Source organism: Magnolia sinica, chromosome 12, assembly GCF_029962835.1.
Source record: "Magnolia sinica isolate HGM2019 chromosome 12, MsV1, whole genome shotgun sequence".
NCBI lineage: Eukaryota > Viridiplantae > Streptophyta > Magnoliopsida > Magnoliales > Magnoliaceae > Magnolia > Magnolia sinica.
This window is the reverse complement of record NC_080584.1, coordinates 21,831,713-21,848,590: the sequence shown is the minus strand read 5'-3', so window position 1 is coordinate 21,848,590 and position 16,878 is coordinate 21,831,713. Positions and strand designations below refer to the sequence as shown.

The 16,878-nt window shown below is 41.6% G+C and overlaps 1 protein-coding gene across 1 annotated transcript in view; it reads right to left on the bottom strand.

Annotated features, from left to right (window-relative positions):
* Positions 1-239: 239 nt before the first annotated feature.
* Positions 240-16,878, bottom strand: part of LOC131221097 (TATA-binding protein-associated factor BTAF1) — a 97,658-nt gene continuing 81,019 nt past the window's right edge. The window contains exons 26-29 of the mRNA XM_058216210.1: positions 3,895-4,004; positions 3,742-3,824; positions 1,882-2,094; positions 240-700 (exon numbers count right to left, since the gene is read on the bottom strand). Coding sequence (XP_058072193.1) covers positions 530-700; positions 1,882-2,094; positions 3,742-3,824; positions 3,895-4,004 — 577 coding nt within the window. The 3' untranslated portion in view covers positions 240-529. The remainder of the gene's footprint in view (positions 701-1,881; positions 2,095-3,741; positions 3,825-3,894; positions 4,005-16,878) is intronic.

Genomic DNA, 16,878 nt, shown 5'->3' with positions numbered 1-16,878 from the left:
GGTAGTCTAACATGATGAGTTGGGTGCAGCTAAGACCCACCTAATTGCATCTTAATTGTGGGCCATACATTGAACGTTTGCAACCTGTAGACATGCATGTGGAGTCCTGTATGCTGCTGCCAAGCTTTCTTTTTGTGTTCAACTTGTTTCTGTATTTTTGATACTACAAATTGCTATAATTTCTAGCCTCTAAATTCAGCTTTTCTATACGCCAGTAGATAAGAGGTGCGAGCAGCAGCTGATTCAATGAACTGGGGAACTCAATTATGAGAGCAGCTGGTGGTATATACAATATTCAAAACTTATACATTTGCTTTCCAATACCTTTTTGCTGATGGATGATCAAAATTCCCTCCGGCCCGCATGGAGCGACCAGTCACCGCAATTTAGCCAGCTTCTCAGTAACATAATAAACATTTACAAAAAACAAAGAATTAGCAGGGGACGATGTGATCACTGTCAAAATCTTTGAGCCGACAAACTCCCTCTTCCAATTTACACTTTGTACACTGGTGGCAGCGACGAGTTTTCAGCCGTTGAGCTTTGCTAAGAATTGGCTGAGGTTGTATTCCTCAGTGTACTGGGATTGGTCCCAAAGCTCATCCAGCCCATTGAGGATGGCTTTCAGGCCCTTCCCTCCGCCCATGGACTTCGGATCTTCATCTAGGCTTCCATTGGCACTCTTGGAATGGGAAGTACCCTGTATGATATTCCAAAAATAGGAAGTTCGCATCAGCTTAGTACCTTTTTCGCTTCTACTAAGCACTTGACATTCATTGAGCAAACCAGACCATTCATTTGTGAGTTCACCCATCACTGCCCGATCTTAACGATCAGGACTAAATAATGATGAGACGTGCCCAACCTATTCCAATTGCTAATGAGTGGAGTATCTCTAATATGTATAATGACGAGTAGCTGGGAGCAAGATTTTCCATGCAGTTAGTTGTTAGGATAGCTAAAACCATGGAATACTGATATGTGATCAGTTTCACAGAAAGGGCATTTAAGCTATTAGATCAAGCTGTATGGCTGCTGGACACTTCCTACTTTCCAAAATGAGGAAACTTTGATACTTTGGCAAGTATCATGGTCGATATGCAGACAGAAATTGTTCACCTCACACGTAAAACTGAACTGTGCAAATTTTGGGCCCTGATTTATATGGCTCTTAAACTGAGAATTACATTGATTTGTTCTTTTTCCTCTCATAAATTGATTTGCTTGACAGGGGTCTATTTAACAGTGGTCAAACTGTAATACTCTAGTCTAAAAATTCAAAAAACAAATGCTTATTAATCACGGATTTGGATCATTATCATGGATGATGACTTAACTAAAGGGTGTCGCATGACTTGGACAGTTTTTTTTACACCATACGCACTCTGACCACCACCTATATCTCCACATGAATTGCATGTGCCACATGCACTAGTGCTGGTACAGAGTAGGGTAACTCGAGGACTGATGATTCTTGGGCACAATAACCCAATCATTTTTGCAGCGCAATTCACTGGAAGTTGGGTATGCTTGTAATGCAGTCGATAGTTTTGAGTAATTCAATGGTTTTTTGTACAAGTTGAAGGCAAGGGGAAGGCCCAAAAGGGTGTGGTCGTGGGTGGAGGTAGTAATAAAAGACGGGATGACCTATTGTCTCAACTGAGGTTATGGCCCTTGATAGAGTGGAAGGGCAGAAAAGGATTCATTTAGCCGACCCCAATTAGTTGGGATAAGGCTTAGATGATGATGATGATGATGATGATTCAATATTTTTTTTCATGGATGCTTCTCACTTCTAAGCATAAAGGAACATTTAGTTTTCCCTTGCTCTAGAAGTGATAGCAGAATGAGAAAGAAAGCCCATATAATGCAGTTAGTTACCTTTTTGCTGGCCTGCACAGGAGTGAATAAGTCGAGCAACTGGCCCGTATTCATCGTTTTCATACTGGCATTCTCTGCATTGATGACAGCATTGGCAACTGACACTTTGAATCTTTGGAGGCTCATAACTCTCTCTTCCAAGGTTCCCCGCATGATGAGACGGTGGACATTTACGACTTTTCGCTGGCCCAGCCTATGGGCTCTGTCCATTGCCTGCACATGTCATAGGCACAACAATCAGCATCTGATAAATTGATAGGCATCATGGGAACTGTCTCAAAACTTAAAACCACAAGCAGAACATCAGATAGTAAATTGATAACTGATTTTCAATCAGCAATCTTAGCTGCACAATAATAAGCAGTCAAGAAGCAATCAAACTGTAAAAAGGTCATTTACAGTAGGCCTTAAATTCGAGTTTTGATGCTCCACAAATTCAAGGAAGCCCATTATTCCTGAGAAGGGTTGTACAGTGAGTGGGCAATGGGCAGAATGCTGTGAAAAGGGAAAAGAAAGAAAGAACAAAAGAATGCAGTGTCATTGAGATGGTGTGCCACATGAACATGCATTGAAGGTTTAGACAAGAAGTATGCAAGAAAACAGAATGCTAGATCACATGGTAGAGTGGTGGAACGAGAAAGGAGCGATATGTGGAAGAGAAGTATGTGGAGAGACTAATTGCCTCTCTCCCCATAAGCATCTACTCAATAAAACCCAAATAACAAAATAACACACCTAAAACCGTACACCACACAAATAATAAACCCATACAGTACACTGCACCAACAATAGTAACCACGAAGTGACAGCCAACTTCAATGTGTTTGGCCCTCTCATGAAAGACTAGGTGTGAGAAAATATGGATGGCAGCTCTGGTACTTCGTTAGATTACACGGTAGAGTGAAGGGTGGAAGGAGACAGGAGAAAAGAAAAGGGTGTGGAAGAGAAAGGATGTAAAGACACTAATTCTCTCTCCTTGAGCATCTCATACATAAAACACTAATCATAAAATAACATGGTTTTGCATAGCACCACCTAAAACTGTAGACAACAGCAACAATAATGCTCACCCAATCTCCTACAAAGAAATGAAACAGAAAGAACACATTGCAAAGAGAAAGGGTGCCAGATGAACGTGGTCACAGGACAGTATTGATTGAAGGATAACTGTACCCACAAAGGTCCTGAGATGGAGAGATTGTGTTAGAACTAGTAGAAGAATCCACACTTCTTCCCAAGTGAAGAGGTTGAAGCATTTTACACTATAAATTGTAGCATTGAATTGTGAACTATATCGTGCATGAGTCAGTAGATAATAACAATAAGAATAATACATTAAGCATTTCTTAGTAGATTTGACTATGAGTGTAATAACTTCAGCAAATGATAACCATTCCATTCTCTCTTTTTTTTTATTTGTAAGGTAACACTACCAGGGATTGAACCCTGGATCACTCACACAAGCTACACTGCTTCCATCAGCTCATCTAACAAGTGGGAAACAAATGAAAACCACTCCATCCCAATATCAAAAACTAGACTTCAATATAAAATAGATCAGATGGTGCATGCAACAGCAATAAATTTAGACAACTTTTCCCCTGCATGAACAAGAACAGACACTTGAATGCTAAAATTGAAATAACTGACTACCACGGAATTCATGACACTAAATTCATAACGCATATAAATTTAAATAGAGCCACCTTGTACACTCCTAGATGAGGTGGATTTTTAAAAAAATGGGAATATTCCAGTTCATAAGCCATTGATTCTATATGTTTAAACAATCTGCAAATACTTTCAACAAGAAGAAATACACTCATACCCCATTAAAAACACAAGAAAGATTCTAAATACCTGGTGATCTCTCATTGGGTTCCAATCATGCTCCATGAAAACGAGTGTGTCAGCTGATGTCAGATTCAAACCAAGTCCACCGACTGCATATTGCATATGTGTAAGCATTCCATTGAGACAATTGAAACTGCATTCAAAATAATCAAATCCTACCATGTGTCGTGAGAAGGAGTACATCAATAGTAGGGTCTGAATTGAAAGATTTCACAATTTCAAAACGTTTTTCTGGTTCAACGGAGCCATCCAGCCTCAGGTATGTGACACTGCATTGACGCAAGAGTATGCAATTAGATAAAAGTGATATACGACGACAAACATTAGAAGATAGTTTACTTGACTATGGTCGCACGAGAAACTTCGAAGCACTGATTAATATCAAATGTTTGAATGCAGATAATACAATTTTATATATATATATATATGATGATGATGATGATGATGACGACGACACCCCTTTAAGGCGAGACTGTTAGCTGCGGATGCACGCAATCACCCGCTAACCACGTGCATCGGGTAATCCACAGGGAGGGGAACAACTCGTGTCTGTGGGGAGCAAATCCACGACCGAAGCTGTTCACCCAAACTGTGACAGGTCAATGTACATAATACAATAATAGCCAAAGAAATAGAACTGAATGGGGGGAAAAATCAGTGTCTTTTAGTATTACTAGCAGGGACCTTCATGATGTTCAGCGCACGCTCTAGTTGTGTGAAAATGGGTTGTGTCATGTGTACCTGTACCACATTATTGTACACAGTTTGTAAAATGCCTGATCTATGTGGATCCCACTGTCATATGTGTGAATCCACTCTTCCATCACATAGCCACATCATCTTCACTGAACGCATAAGCCACATCATCTTCACTGAACATAGCAAAAATCAACTTCACCCCAAATTCAGGTGGGCCCTACACACAAACCTATACTAAGCATCCTTTTCTCTATTATTCCCTGCTGTTTGTCCCACCTGGGTTGTTGTTCCAACAGACTTTGGTCCTGTGACCTAACAGCAAGGGTTCACCTAATGGACGAAGAAGATGCCACACCAAACACAACATAATGGGCCAGACACATCTCAAGTGCTATTCATGCTGCTCATGAGCATAAAAATGAACCTAGCAGTTACCAAGCATCACACCTCATTGCCAAAGTATAAAAATAAAAAAATAAAAAATGAAAAAAAAAAAATTTTAAAAAAAACAGATAGAAGAGGGGAGAGCAACCTGTCGAAAGGACGATTCGTTTAATATAATTATATATTTACATCTATGAAAATTCATAAAGACATCAAGTGGAATAGTCATAGCTCAGTATTGATGGATTCAGCTTGACTTAGATTCAAATGTTGTTCATGGAAATTATCCTATAGAAAAGGTTGTTGAGTTCATGTTGTTTGCAGAAATGTTCCCTAAAGAGAAACTTTCAGAACTCATCTGCAAAAGCTGATAATGTCTCTTTGAGAGTCAAACGTCTTGTTTACTCCTGGGCAGAAGTGGCACGAAGGCATTCCGTAATCGAAATGGTGGCCGTAACGGCCACCACCGTTACCTTTACGATACGGGGCATAAAGGCTGTTACGGCCCCGTAACGGCCGTTATGGTCTCTCTTTTTTATTATTATTTTTTTTATTTATTGAAAAAACCCCCGAAAAACGTTTATCTGCCCCGTAATGTTGATTAAAAGTATCTAACCGTTTATCAAGTGAGCCACACATGCACAAATAAATAAACAATTTGGAGGAACAAAACCAATGTTCCTATTCAAGACAGACGATTGCTCAAGGATTAGAATGACATATTTCTCAGTCATCAATGACTTGCTCCTGTGAACAAACCAAGGTTCTCTCCTTCTTTTAATCAATGTCTTAAATCCCCATTAGGATTAGGAGGGAATTGCCCTCAATCATCATTTGATGGATGTTTGATCGCTAACCATACTAAAAGCATGGGCATTTTCACACTAGGCTCGAGTGGGGTGGCCTATGGGATGCAAGGGCACACTCGAGGTGGGCGGCCCGTGTGAAGGGGGCCCCGCCCGTGTGAGGTAGGGCCCACCCTTGTGAGGAGGGTGGCTCGTGTGAGGCGAAATCCATGTGATGTGGGGACCACGAGGGGGGCTCGTCCGAGGACCTAACCCATGGGATGTGGGGCCTGGGCTATGAGATAAAGGGATTGATTCGCCACACTCTATTAGTTCAAGCTTTAGAGCAAGTGGATAGTTGTCATGCATCTAAGTGGTTCGTGCATTAAAGTGGGAGATCTCGTGTTCGAGACTCCTCACAAGGAGTGATTAATGCAGGGGCATTTTCACACCGGGCTCGAGTGGGGTAGTTTGTGGGATGCAGGGGCACACCCAGGGTGGGTGTGTGAGGTAGGTGGCTCATGTGAGATGGGCCCCACCCATGTTATGCGGGTGGCTCTTGTGAGGCAAAACCCATGTGATGTGGGGCCCATTGTTCGTATTATCCCCAATATTATCTCTATCTTTATCTCCGCGATACCGATAACACTAGAAGTGATATCGATAAAACTCCAGGTATCGGTGATGTATCGTTAAGTATCACTAATGTATCACCAATATTTTCGACTATGCAAATTCCAAGTGTCACTTGTATCGCCAATGTATCGATATCTCTAATGTATCACCAATATTTTTAACTAGGTAAATTCTAGGTATCTGTTAATTAAAAAATTCCATTTCAAATTTTTTAGATGGGTGATATTAAGACCACATTGTTTCGTCTCCTTTTCAATTGTCGATGATTTCACAATAAAATATCAAGTGTTGTCGATATTCTAAAATACTAATGGATGTTTGGATGGAAGGGAGGATGGTTGGATGGCTAGATGGAATTGATGGGATGGTTGAATTAATTTCTTACAACAACATATGCTTTTAAGCCCCCCATTAAATGGAAACTTATTATATATGCATTCCTTCTATAATTTTTTATTCATAAATATGTCTCTGATGTTTATTAATGGTCAAAACTCAGGGATTCTTAAAGGAATCACAATGCCTGGTGTCTCTATCCTTGTGTCTCACATCCAATTTGCGGATGACACCATGATTTTCTCTGAAGCAGACCCGATTTTCATTGAAAACCTTCATACAACTCTTCGATGTTTCGAAGCGGTTTCAAAGCTGAGAATTAACATGGAGAAATCAAAAAATTTTGGGGTTAATGTAGACGATTCTGATCTGGCTAGCTTTGCCAATCTATTAGGGTGTCCGTCTGCGTCTTTCCCTACAACCTTTGTAGGTTTGCCCCTCGCCTTAGGTTCCTCCCCCCCCCCCCCCCCGATATCGATGTGGGATACGATTGTAAAGCCCGCCAGATGGAAGTGCCGATATTTATCCATGGGAGGGAGGCTCACTCTCATCAAAGCTGCCCTCTCAAACCTCCCAACGTACTTCATGTCCTTATTCAGATGCCTAGCGTCAGTGTTGGATCGTATTGACAAGCTCCGAAGAGACTTCCTCTGGTGTGGTAAGGAGAACCAAAAAAACTGCATCTCCTCGACTAGCATCAGGTTTACAAGCATTTTCAGGAAGGGGGAGCAAGCATAAAAAACTTGAAGGTCATGAACAAAGCTCTCCTAGGCAAGTGGACTTGGAGATTGGGTACTGAGGAAGATGCTCTGTGGAATATTATTATTAAAAGGAAATATGGAACTTCTACAGGTGGTTGGTGGACCAAAGATTCTTCAGCTTACAGATCCTCTTTCATCTGGAAAGGGATTTTGCGCTCCAAACAAGCTGTGGTGGATAACGTGGACTTCGAACTGGGAAGGGGGTCAGCTATCTGCTTCTGGGAAGATCTGTGGGTGGGAGATACTCCATTGAAATACAAATTTCCAAACTTATACAGTCTCGCCCCTGACAGGAACATCCCGATTGATAGATGCTACGAGCAGACTATTGCGGGAATAGTGTGGGACATAAAGTGTACTAGAAACCTTCATGATTGGGAGGTTAATGAGTTTGTGGGCCTACAGATCTGTCTCGCTAATATGGTTCCTAATCCTTCCTCTCCATATAAGTTGATTTGGAATAGGAACAAATCTAGTGCGTTCTCGGTTAAGTCCCTTTACTCTTACCTGCTCCCCTCTCCCAATCCAGTGGGTAGTGTCTCCCCTTTCATTTGGAAATACTCAGCCCCCCCTAAATATATTTGCTTCGGATGGCTTGTTGGGAAAAACAGGATCCTCACAGTAGACAACCTCAAGAAGCGTGGTATGCAGCTCGTTAATATTTACCTCTGTTGTATGGAAAATGAAGAAACCGTCGATCATTTACTGGTTCATTGCCGGTTCATCGGCCACATTTGGTTGGATTTCTTCAATAGGTTCAACATCAGCGGATGTCTCCCGCTCTCTGCTTCGTCTTTGCTAGCGTCCTAGCATAGTTTCAAGATGGACAAATATAAAACCAGGATCTGGAGAATGTCTATCCTGGCCATCTGGTGGGCAGTCTGGGAGGAGAGGAACAATAGATGCTTTAATGACATTCACGCTTCGGCTCTTTCCGTGGGATCTCAAGCTAAAAACCTGGTCATCGAATGGGCGGCTAATGTTGTTGGGCTGAAGGACTTTAATCTGATCTTTTTAGGCTTCTAATTTTTCTTTTCTTGTTTCTACTATCTCAGCAGTTCTATCTTTTCTTTTTTTTGGTTTATTTTTAATAAAATCCCGTTGCTTATATATATATGTGTGTGTGTGTGTGTGTGTGTGTGTGTGTGTGTGTATTTTAGTATCTCTTGAAGTTTCACTAAAAATTTCCACCATTTTCCCATGTTTCCCCGCATTTCTGGTTATCGGCGATATTACCAATGATATCAATATTGTTTTTGTATCCTTGGCTAGCAAAACTTATAGTGATACCGATACTTCAAGCACTAGTGGGGCTTGGGCTATGAGATAAAGGGATTGACTCACCACGCTCTATCAATTCGAGCTTTTAGAGCAAGTGGTTAGTTGTCATGCATCACATACCCTTTTTTATATAAATGATATGGATAACCCATTTGGTGGCCAGTAATAAGACAATTAGGCCAACCAGATCAAAACGATTCTTAAGAAATTCGGAAAATGACTTTGAAACACTCTGTATGAGGGCATGGGACCGTTTTTTATTAGAAATATTTTTTATGATTTTTTTTTTGGAAAAATGATCCAGTTCCTCCTCTCGCGATCCAACAATTGCGATCAGGGATCTTTTTTATTAGAAATATTTTTTTAATGATTTTTCAAAGATAATTCGGTCCGTTGTCTCATGATCCAACAGTTGTGATTGAAACCAGTTTTTATTGGAAATATTTTTGATGATTTTACTCATTTTCTCTTCTTTTGCTTTTTTTCCCTTCTACATCTCATCTTCTCATTCCTCATCTTATTTCTCTCAATTTCTCTCCTCTCTTGCTACTTATTCTTCTCATTTTCTCCTTCAATTTCTCTCCTCTCATTCCTTCAACTTCTCCTCTCACTTTTCTTTTTCTCATTCTCCTTCAATTTCTCCTCTTCCTTCTTCAACTGCTCTTCTCCAACTTATCTTCTCATTCTTTCAATTTTCCTTCTCTTCCTCACTTTTCCTTTTTTCAATCTCTCCTCTTCCTTCAATTTTTTTTCTCATTCCCTTTCAAATTTCCTTCTCTTCCTCACTTTTCCTTTTTCAATCTCCTCTTCCTTCAATTTCTCTTCTCCAACTTCCCCTCACTCTCCTTTTTCTGATTCTCTTCCTCTCTTTTTCCCTTTTATTCCACACCATTCATTTCCCTCCCATCTTTCTCTCTTTTTTATTTGTTTCTCCCCCACAAGTCATCCCATGGCTGCGATCGCTTCTCCCCGTGTATTTTTCTTACAAGAGGAGTCTACCCATCAACCCATGAAAGATAAAGGGTGGTCTGCACATGATGTACCGCCCAACACTGTTTTGCCCATCAGACTTTGCCAGCGACCGGTTCTTCGTATACAGCTCCTCCTCCTATATCTTCTTTCCCCTTCTCATTCCAGCAACCTTCATTTTCCTAGACTTCTCACCCTCTCTCACTTCCCCTTTTCTTTACCTCTTCTTCTTACTTCCCTTCAACTTCTCTACTTCATCCTTTCTCCTTACTTCACCTTTCTTTTCCATCTTATCCTTTCTCAAGGCAAGTCTTCTCAAGTTATTTTTATTTAAGGTGGTGGACATCTATTTGGATTTTGGTGGTGGGTCATGACCTGTCCATGCCATTGACCCATCCCTTGTATCCTTGCATTTCTTTTTCCTTGTCTTCACATGAATGTGGGCCTACTTTGATGATGTTCAAGACCCAAAAGTTCTTTATAATTTCCAAAAGGGAGTGTCCATATTGCAAGGCCCACATGGACCTTTAGAATGCACACCACCTACCTCGGGATCTTCTTTTGGAAGCTTTAGATTTGTCTTGCACGTGCCCACTTGGACTTTTTATCTTCTTTTGTTCTTTGTATGTGAGGTGGCCCAAAGCTCGAATGGGCCCACATGTGATGTTGTGTGCCCATTTCTTAAGTTCTTTTGGACCCTTGAAGTGGACACATACATCTTTCTTTCTCATGCCAAAAGGGGGTCTCTCATGCATAAGCTAGTGAAGAAAAACCCTCTTTTGGGTCCATTTGACAAGGTAAGGCACACTTGCAGTTGGTACTTGAGCTTAAATATGTGTGGGCTTTATGTGCTTCACCTGTTCTTTTTGGTACGATGATTGGGCCTCGAAAGGGTGGGTCGTTTGAACCATGGGAGCCCACGTATGTACGGGTGAGTGACTTGATGTGGGTCTACTCAGGATTTGAAACTACCGACCATGCCTTATGGACTCATCCCACTTGAAAGGGGCCATCTAGAAGTTGATGTTTCACCAAATCAGGCTTCTCCTTGCATTCTCATGTAAGTGGGTCCTATGTGGAAAGGCTTTAAATGCGCATTGGGCTTGTCCGCTTAAACATTCTTATGTTCCTCCTTGAGTGGGCTTCCTTGTCAATGCAACCCCCTAAATGCCCTTTGTGTATTTGAGTTTCGAATGGGCCAAGATGTACTTTTGGAACTCCAAGATAGCCACCATAGGTGGGAATCCTAGAAAATGGACTTCACTTGGGAACCATCATGATGAAATGGACAGGGTTTTCACAAGCGGACCCATATTAGCCCGTTTACTTGTTTAAGCATAAAATTTCCACCCACGTGGCCAAGAGGGCCATGTGGGAGCAAGTGGGACAATTCTAATGTTTTCTTCAACCAAAGGTACCCCCACCTATGTGGCCAAGAGAGCCATGTGGGTCAAATGGGCACATTTTAGCCCATCTTAGAACCAAAAGGAAATTTATATCTCCTAAACACTACGTGATATGCTCATGGGCCCATGCTAGTCCAACAGACCAGTTTGCAAGACAAAACCATCTATGTGGCCAAGAGGGCCACATGGAGGAAAGAAGGGTTCATTCTAGCCAATTTAACCAACTTGGAGTGTGAGAACCCATCCACATGGCCAAAGGGTTATATGGATCAAAGGTGGGCCTGACTTTTGGCCCCTTTAAATCAATTTGAGCACAGATCCATCTAAGGAGGAGATCAAGGGTTTTGCAATTTGATTCGGATGTAGGGGCAGGCTCTTTCCCATCCTCATACATGGGGCTTCCCTTATGCATTGGGAAGCCGGGTAAGCATGTATGGGATAAAGTCATCAAAAGATTTGAAAGAAAAACTTTCATCTTAGAGGGAGATACATCTTTCCTTTGGAGGGAGGTTGACTTTGAAACAGTAGGCACTGTCAAAATTTTCAATTTATTTCATGTCTACATTCAAATTTCCAAAATCAGTTGTGGCCAAGTTGGAAAAGATCAGGCGGGACTTTCTTTGGCAAGATTCAGAAGAAAATCATAAATTCCATTTGCTAAAAATGGGAAGAAGTGTGTAAACCAATTTCTCGAGGGTGCGGAATTGTGCAATCTGAAGGCAATGAATAGGGCACATGGATGTTGCTACCAATGAATTGTGCGATCTGAAGGCAGTGAAAAGGGTGTGCAAAATTGTGCAGAATTGTGTAAACCAAATTGGGAAAGTGGGTTTGGAGGTTCAGGTTAGAGGAAGAAGCTTGGGAAGAGAGGTATTTGGTAGCAAAAATGGTGTCGAGGAAAGGGGCAGATGGGCAAAAGCTTCTTCTTTGTACACGGCCTCCTCATTATGGAAGTCGATGAATTTACTAAAAAATAAGGTTTGGGAAAATGCGAGATTCTCACTTGGGAATGGCAAGAAGACCCACTTTTGGGTAGATGTGTGGGTTGGGAATAAATAAATTTAAAAAATAATAATAATAAATAAAATAAAATAAAAATAAAAATTGAGTGTCTAATTTCCTAGATTAACAAGTATTGCCATAGAGCCAAATATTTTGGTAGGGGGGTGTTTCTCCCTTCAAGATGAGGAAATTATTTGGGCTCCTAGCAAAATAAATCTTAATGATGAAGAGGTGGGGGACTTATAGGATTTTGGAATTCTTGTCAAGTCAGCATCCATTATCCTCGGAGGAAGATACTTTGGTATGGCTCATCAAAAATCGGGAAGTTCTCCGTAAAGTCTTTTTACAATTGATTAGTCGGGGGGCATGTTGTGCAAGGCAAATGTCCTACAGCTCATGTCTAGCGTGATGGAGCAACATCCAAGGTGACGATATTTGCTTGGTTGGTGGGTAGAAAGTAGGTTCCGTTTTTAGAGAGAACAAGAATTTTTATTAGACAACTACGAAGAAAACGAGGCAACAAAAGAATACAAGGCAAACGCACCCAAGGAAAAAAAAAAAAAAAAAAAAATAAGGAGGCAAATCTCGCCTCTGGAACATTGGAGGCCCAATCTTTCACATGAAAGTAAATTTTCCTAACCACCTCCTCGGACATGCATCTATTGTGAAAGCAATGCCCATTCCTTTCCCCCCAAATGCCCCACATAACAAACCAACAGTAACTACCATAAAGCCTTGACTTCTTTATTGGGGGGCCCTCCGTTCCAAGCTCAAAGCAAGCCATCCATCGAGTTAGGCATGACCCATTCCATACTAAAAAATTTCAAGAAGAAACCCAATACCTTTCAAGCGAAAGTGCGCAATGGATGAAGAGGTGATCTATAGATTCTGCATGAGCCATGCACATAATACAAATATTTGAATGATCATGGATCTCTTCTGAAAGTTATCAACTGTTAGAACCCTTTTCCTACCAAAAAACCAAACAAATGCCACTGCTCTCGCAGATGCCCCATAAGACCAGAACTGAAAGTGAGAGGGAAAGGGCAAAACAGTTGCCAAAGATGAATCACAAAGCATGCTATAGAAAGACCACACAGAGAAGCGATCGGAGGTGTGTGCATGCCACACTAATGAGTCATTTTCCCCAATAGATGGAGAGAAAAGCCGAAGACTGTCCAACAATGACTTTAACTCCAATATTTTTTCATCCAGCAGGTATCATCTACATGGAGGAAGCCACGCTCCAAAATTGCAGGTATCTTCTATATAAAGGAAGCCACACTCCAAAAATGTCATTGAAGGAATAGTACCTAGCCACCGTCCGTGAGATCCTCTCTGTAGCTAAATTGGCCACCCTTGTGAAAGCATCACAAAGTCTTTTTCCCCCATACTACGGTTCTGCCAAAAAACAAATATGGGTTCCATCATCTAACGCAAAAGAGACACCCTCATTGAATGAGGTTGCGATTGACTCCACCGCTTTCCATAACAAAGATGTGCGATAAATAGGCAACCTCTTTACCATCCATCCCCTTGTAAAAGTGTCATACTTGCACGCAACAAGCTCTCTATAGAACTTACCTTTTTGGTGTCAAACCGCCACAACTATTTACCCAAATGACTTAGTTTCATCAGCTCCAAAACCCTTTTTCCCACCCAACCTTCTTTAACCAACTTACACACCTCTCCTCCAAAGGAAGTTCCTTCTTAGCCTTTCCAACTTAGCCAACACAAACTTCGAGCATTTGAAAAGAGAGATGAAATACAACGGCATGTTAGAGAAGGAAATTTTGATGAGAGTGATCCGACCACCCAAGGACAAACGAAAACTTCTCCATACAGACAAAGTTCTTTCAATTCTCTCCACCACTCTATCCCAAAGATGTTTGGGTGGTTTCCAATGCATAGAGGTAGCCCCATATACTTGGACAGGAATGATCCCCACTTTGTAGCCAAACACTCATGACAAATCATCCACCTCCTTGTCACTTAACCTAACTCCAAGAACTTGACCACTTAGCCAACACTATCTTCAGGCATTTGAAAAGAGAGATGAAATACAATGGCATGTTAGATAAGGCAATTTTGATGAGAGTGATCCGACCTCCCAAGGACAAATGAAGACTTCTCCATACCGGCAAAGTTCTTTCAATTCTCTCCACCACCCTATCCCAAAGATGTTTGGGTGGTTTCCAATGCATAGAGGTAGCCCCATATACTTGGACAGGAATGATCCCCACGTTGTAGCCAAACACTCGTGAGTCATGACAAATCATCCACCTCCTCAAATTTACCTAACTCCAAGAATTTTGTTTTTTTCTAAATATATCTTCAGATCTGAAACCAGCTCAAAGCAAGAGATAATCTTTTGAAGATTGTCGACCTCCTCTCCAACTGCATCATAAAATAATAGGGTGTCGTCCACATACTGCAAATGATTGACCTTCATACTTGATTCTTTGACTTGAAAACCTAAGATTAAACCCACCTCATCACCTTTTTTCAACAAGTTACTGAGAACCTCAACTACTATCACCAAAAGGTAGGAAGATAGGGGATCTCACTATCCCACACCCCTAGAGGATTTAAAGAATCCTTTGAGGGATTTATTAACCAAACACTAATCAATCACCAGACACGAAACTTGTCAAGGTGAGGTAAAACAGCCTGCTCTTTCACATTCGAACATGTAAATTTGCCACCCACCATAGGTAGATCCACAAGCTCATTCCTGCTGACCCAATCAACAAAGTCATGCATATTACATGACACTCGACCTCTTGGCAATTTTTCGAACGTGAACTGAATAACATTAAAGTCACCCCCGAAGCAGCAAGGAAACTACCACCTATCTCTAACAGTGGATAGCTCATCCCACAACTGATCTCTTAGGCTTGCTAGACATGGTCCATAAACACGTGAAAATATCCATTTGAAGCCAAACAAAACATCCTTGAGGACTGCTGAGATGGAATAGTAGCCAATAAGACTATCCTCTCTACACCAAACGTCGGTGTTCCAAGGAACCAAAATACCACCTGCTCAACCTGAAGAATCCAACACCATCCAATCCATATTTCTTATTCCTCAAATAGATTCTAAAGCACATCTGTTCAAATTCTGTATCTTAGTTTCCCAGAGACAGAGAACATCTTGAGTTTTCTACACCATTTTCTAACCCGGGCCTTTTTCTCCCTACTCCTTAGACCTCTGATGTTCCAGTTGAGAACTAACATTAAGCAACGGACCTCATTTCTTTCCCTTCCGGCACCACTAGCCTTTCTTCTAAACTCTTAATTAACCAAGCATTCTGATGTAGGACATGAAATTCAAGTATAATGTGCAAGATTTCAGGCTTTAGATCACACTAGTTCAGAAACAATTACACAAAATTCCACATCCTACACAAAAGTTCAAACACTCAATCAAGGGGAATCTTATGCGGGTCCAGGCCTACACATGCTAGGGCCAGATCAATCAAAATTAATAGACTAAACAAGAATCAAAGGAGGGTAAATTCATCCACACATGCACAGAAATAATTCCCCCAATCCAAGGGATTCAAAAATTTCAATTCGAGGAACCCTAAGGTTGAAGAAAGGGCATAAAATTGGGGATTCGAGTAATTTCAGGTTAGGTTTAGGGATTTTGGGTGAAAGAGGAGTGAAAGAGATGAGAGAGACGAACCAGAGAAGTACCGCACCTGTGTATAGCAGCAATGGCCCAAATGCACGTGCGTGTGATCCCGACCGCACGTGTGTGGGGCCCACTATTCAGAAAAAGGCCACCTTGGCCCTGGTCGACCAGGGATGGACTCCGAAACCCCCAAATCTCAGCTTGATCCAATGAACGGCTTGTGCGTGGTGCTCCGCCGAAGTTTCAACCCTCCTGCAAGGCCAGATTCTGAAAATCTGCTGTTGAGAGAAAAACGGCTGCCATAAAGGATGGATTTGAAGCATGGATGATTGTAGGAGAAGAGAAATATGGATGGAAGAAGGTGGGGACAAATCGGGATAGGTGTGGCTTCGCACCATGGTAGTCAGCCTTCGAGGAAAGGAGGGTTTCGCACCCAATTGAATATCCACAACTCAGAAATTTAGAGCAGAAAAACGCAGCAATTTTATTAATCTTCATTGAATTTAAAAAGACTACAACGGGTGCCTATTTATAATAAAACCTTATAACCCAAAACTCGCGCCATGTGCGCAACCTATTACTTGGAGACGAAGTAATAAAAAATAACTAATCAAAGCAATCTAAACCGTCCATGATATTCCTAATAACAACAATAAGCAAAACCCAAAGTCCTAGGTCACCAGGGTAGTGGGCCACGATCATGAGATCCAATGATGGGATCCACATGATGATCGGGTCCAGCGTAAGGAACCAAAACACAGTCCTCTAACTAGGAGGCCCTCCATGGATGTCATCATCAATCCACATCGAAGGTGGGGCCCCCCTCCTTGCGTACATGCGTAAGGGGGGCGTGCGTGTGTGCGAGATGTCCCCATCACATTCAAGGCTTAACAATTACCTCCACCCCTTTCCTTGGCTTAACATATTTCGAGTCCTATAAGAATTGCCTCCCCTCATGTTCCACAATTTGAAGGAATGCAGTTGCATCCTCATTCCCAGTCCCATAGGAGAGGTTGATCATTCGCCCCACCCTCAGAAGCATGTATTTGGACCAACTTACATGTTCCTCTGAAAGCTCGTGAACCCCAACCTTGACATTCTGGATCAGCAATACCCCCTCTATAGCGTCCTAACCGACTGCAGTAGCCTCAACCCCCACTTTTCTAACACACAGAAGGGTGACCTCCAAGGGATCGAGAAAACTATCGCCTTGAGGAGCATACCTTGGAAGAATAACTGCAAACT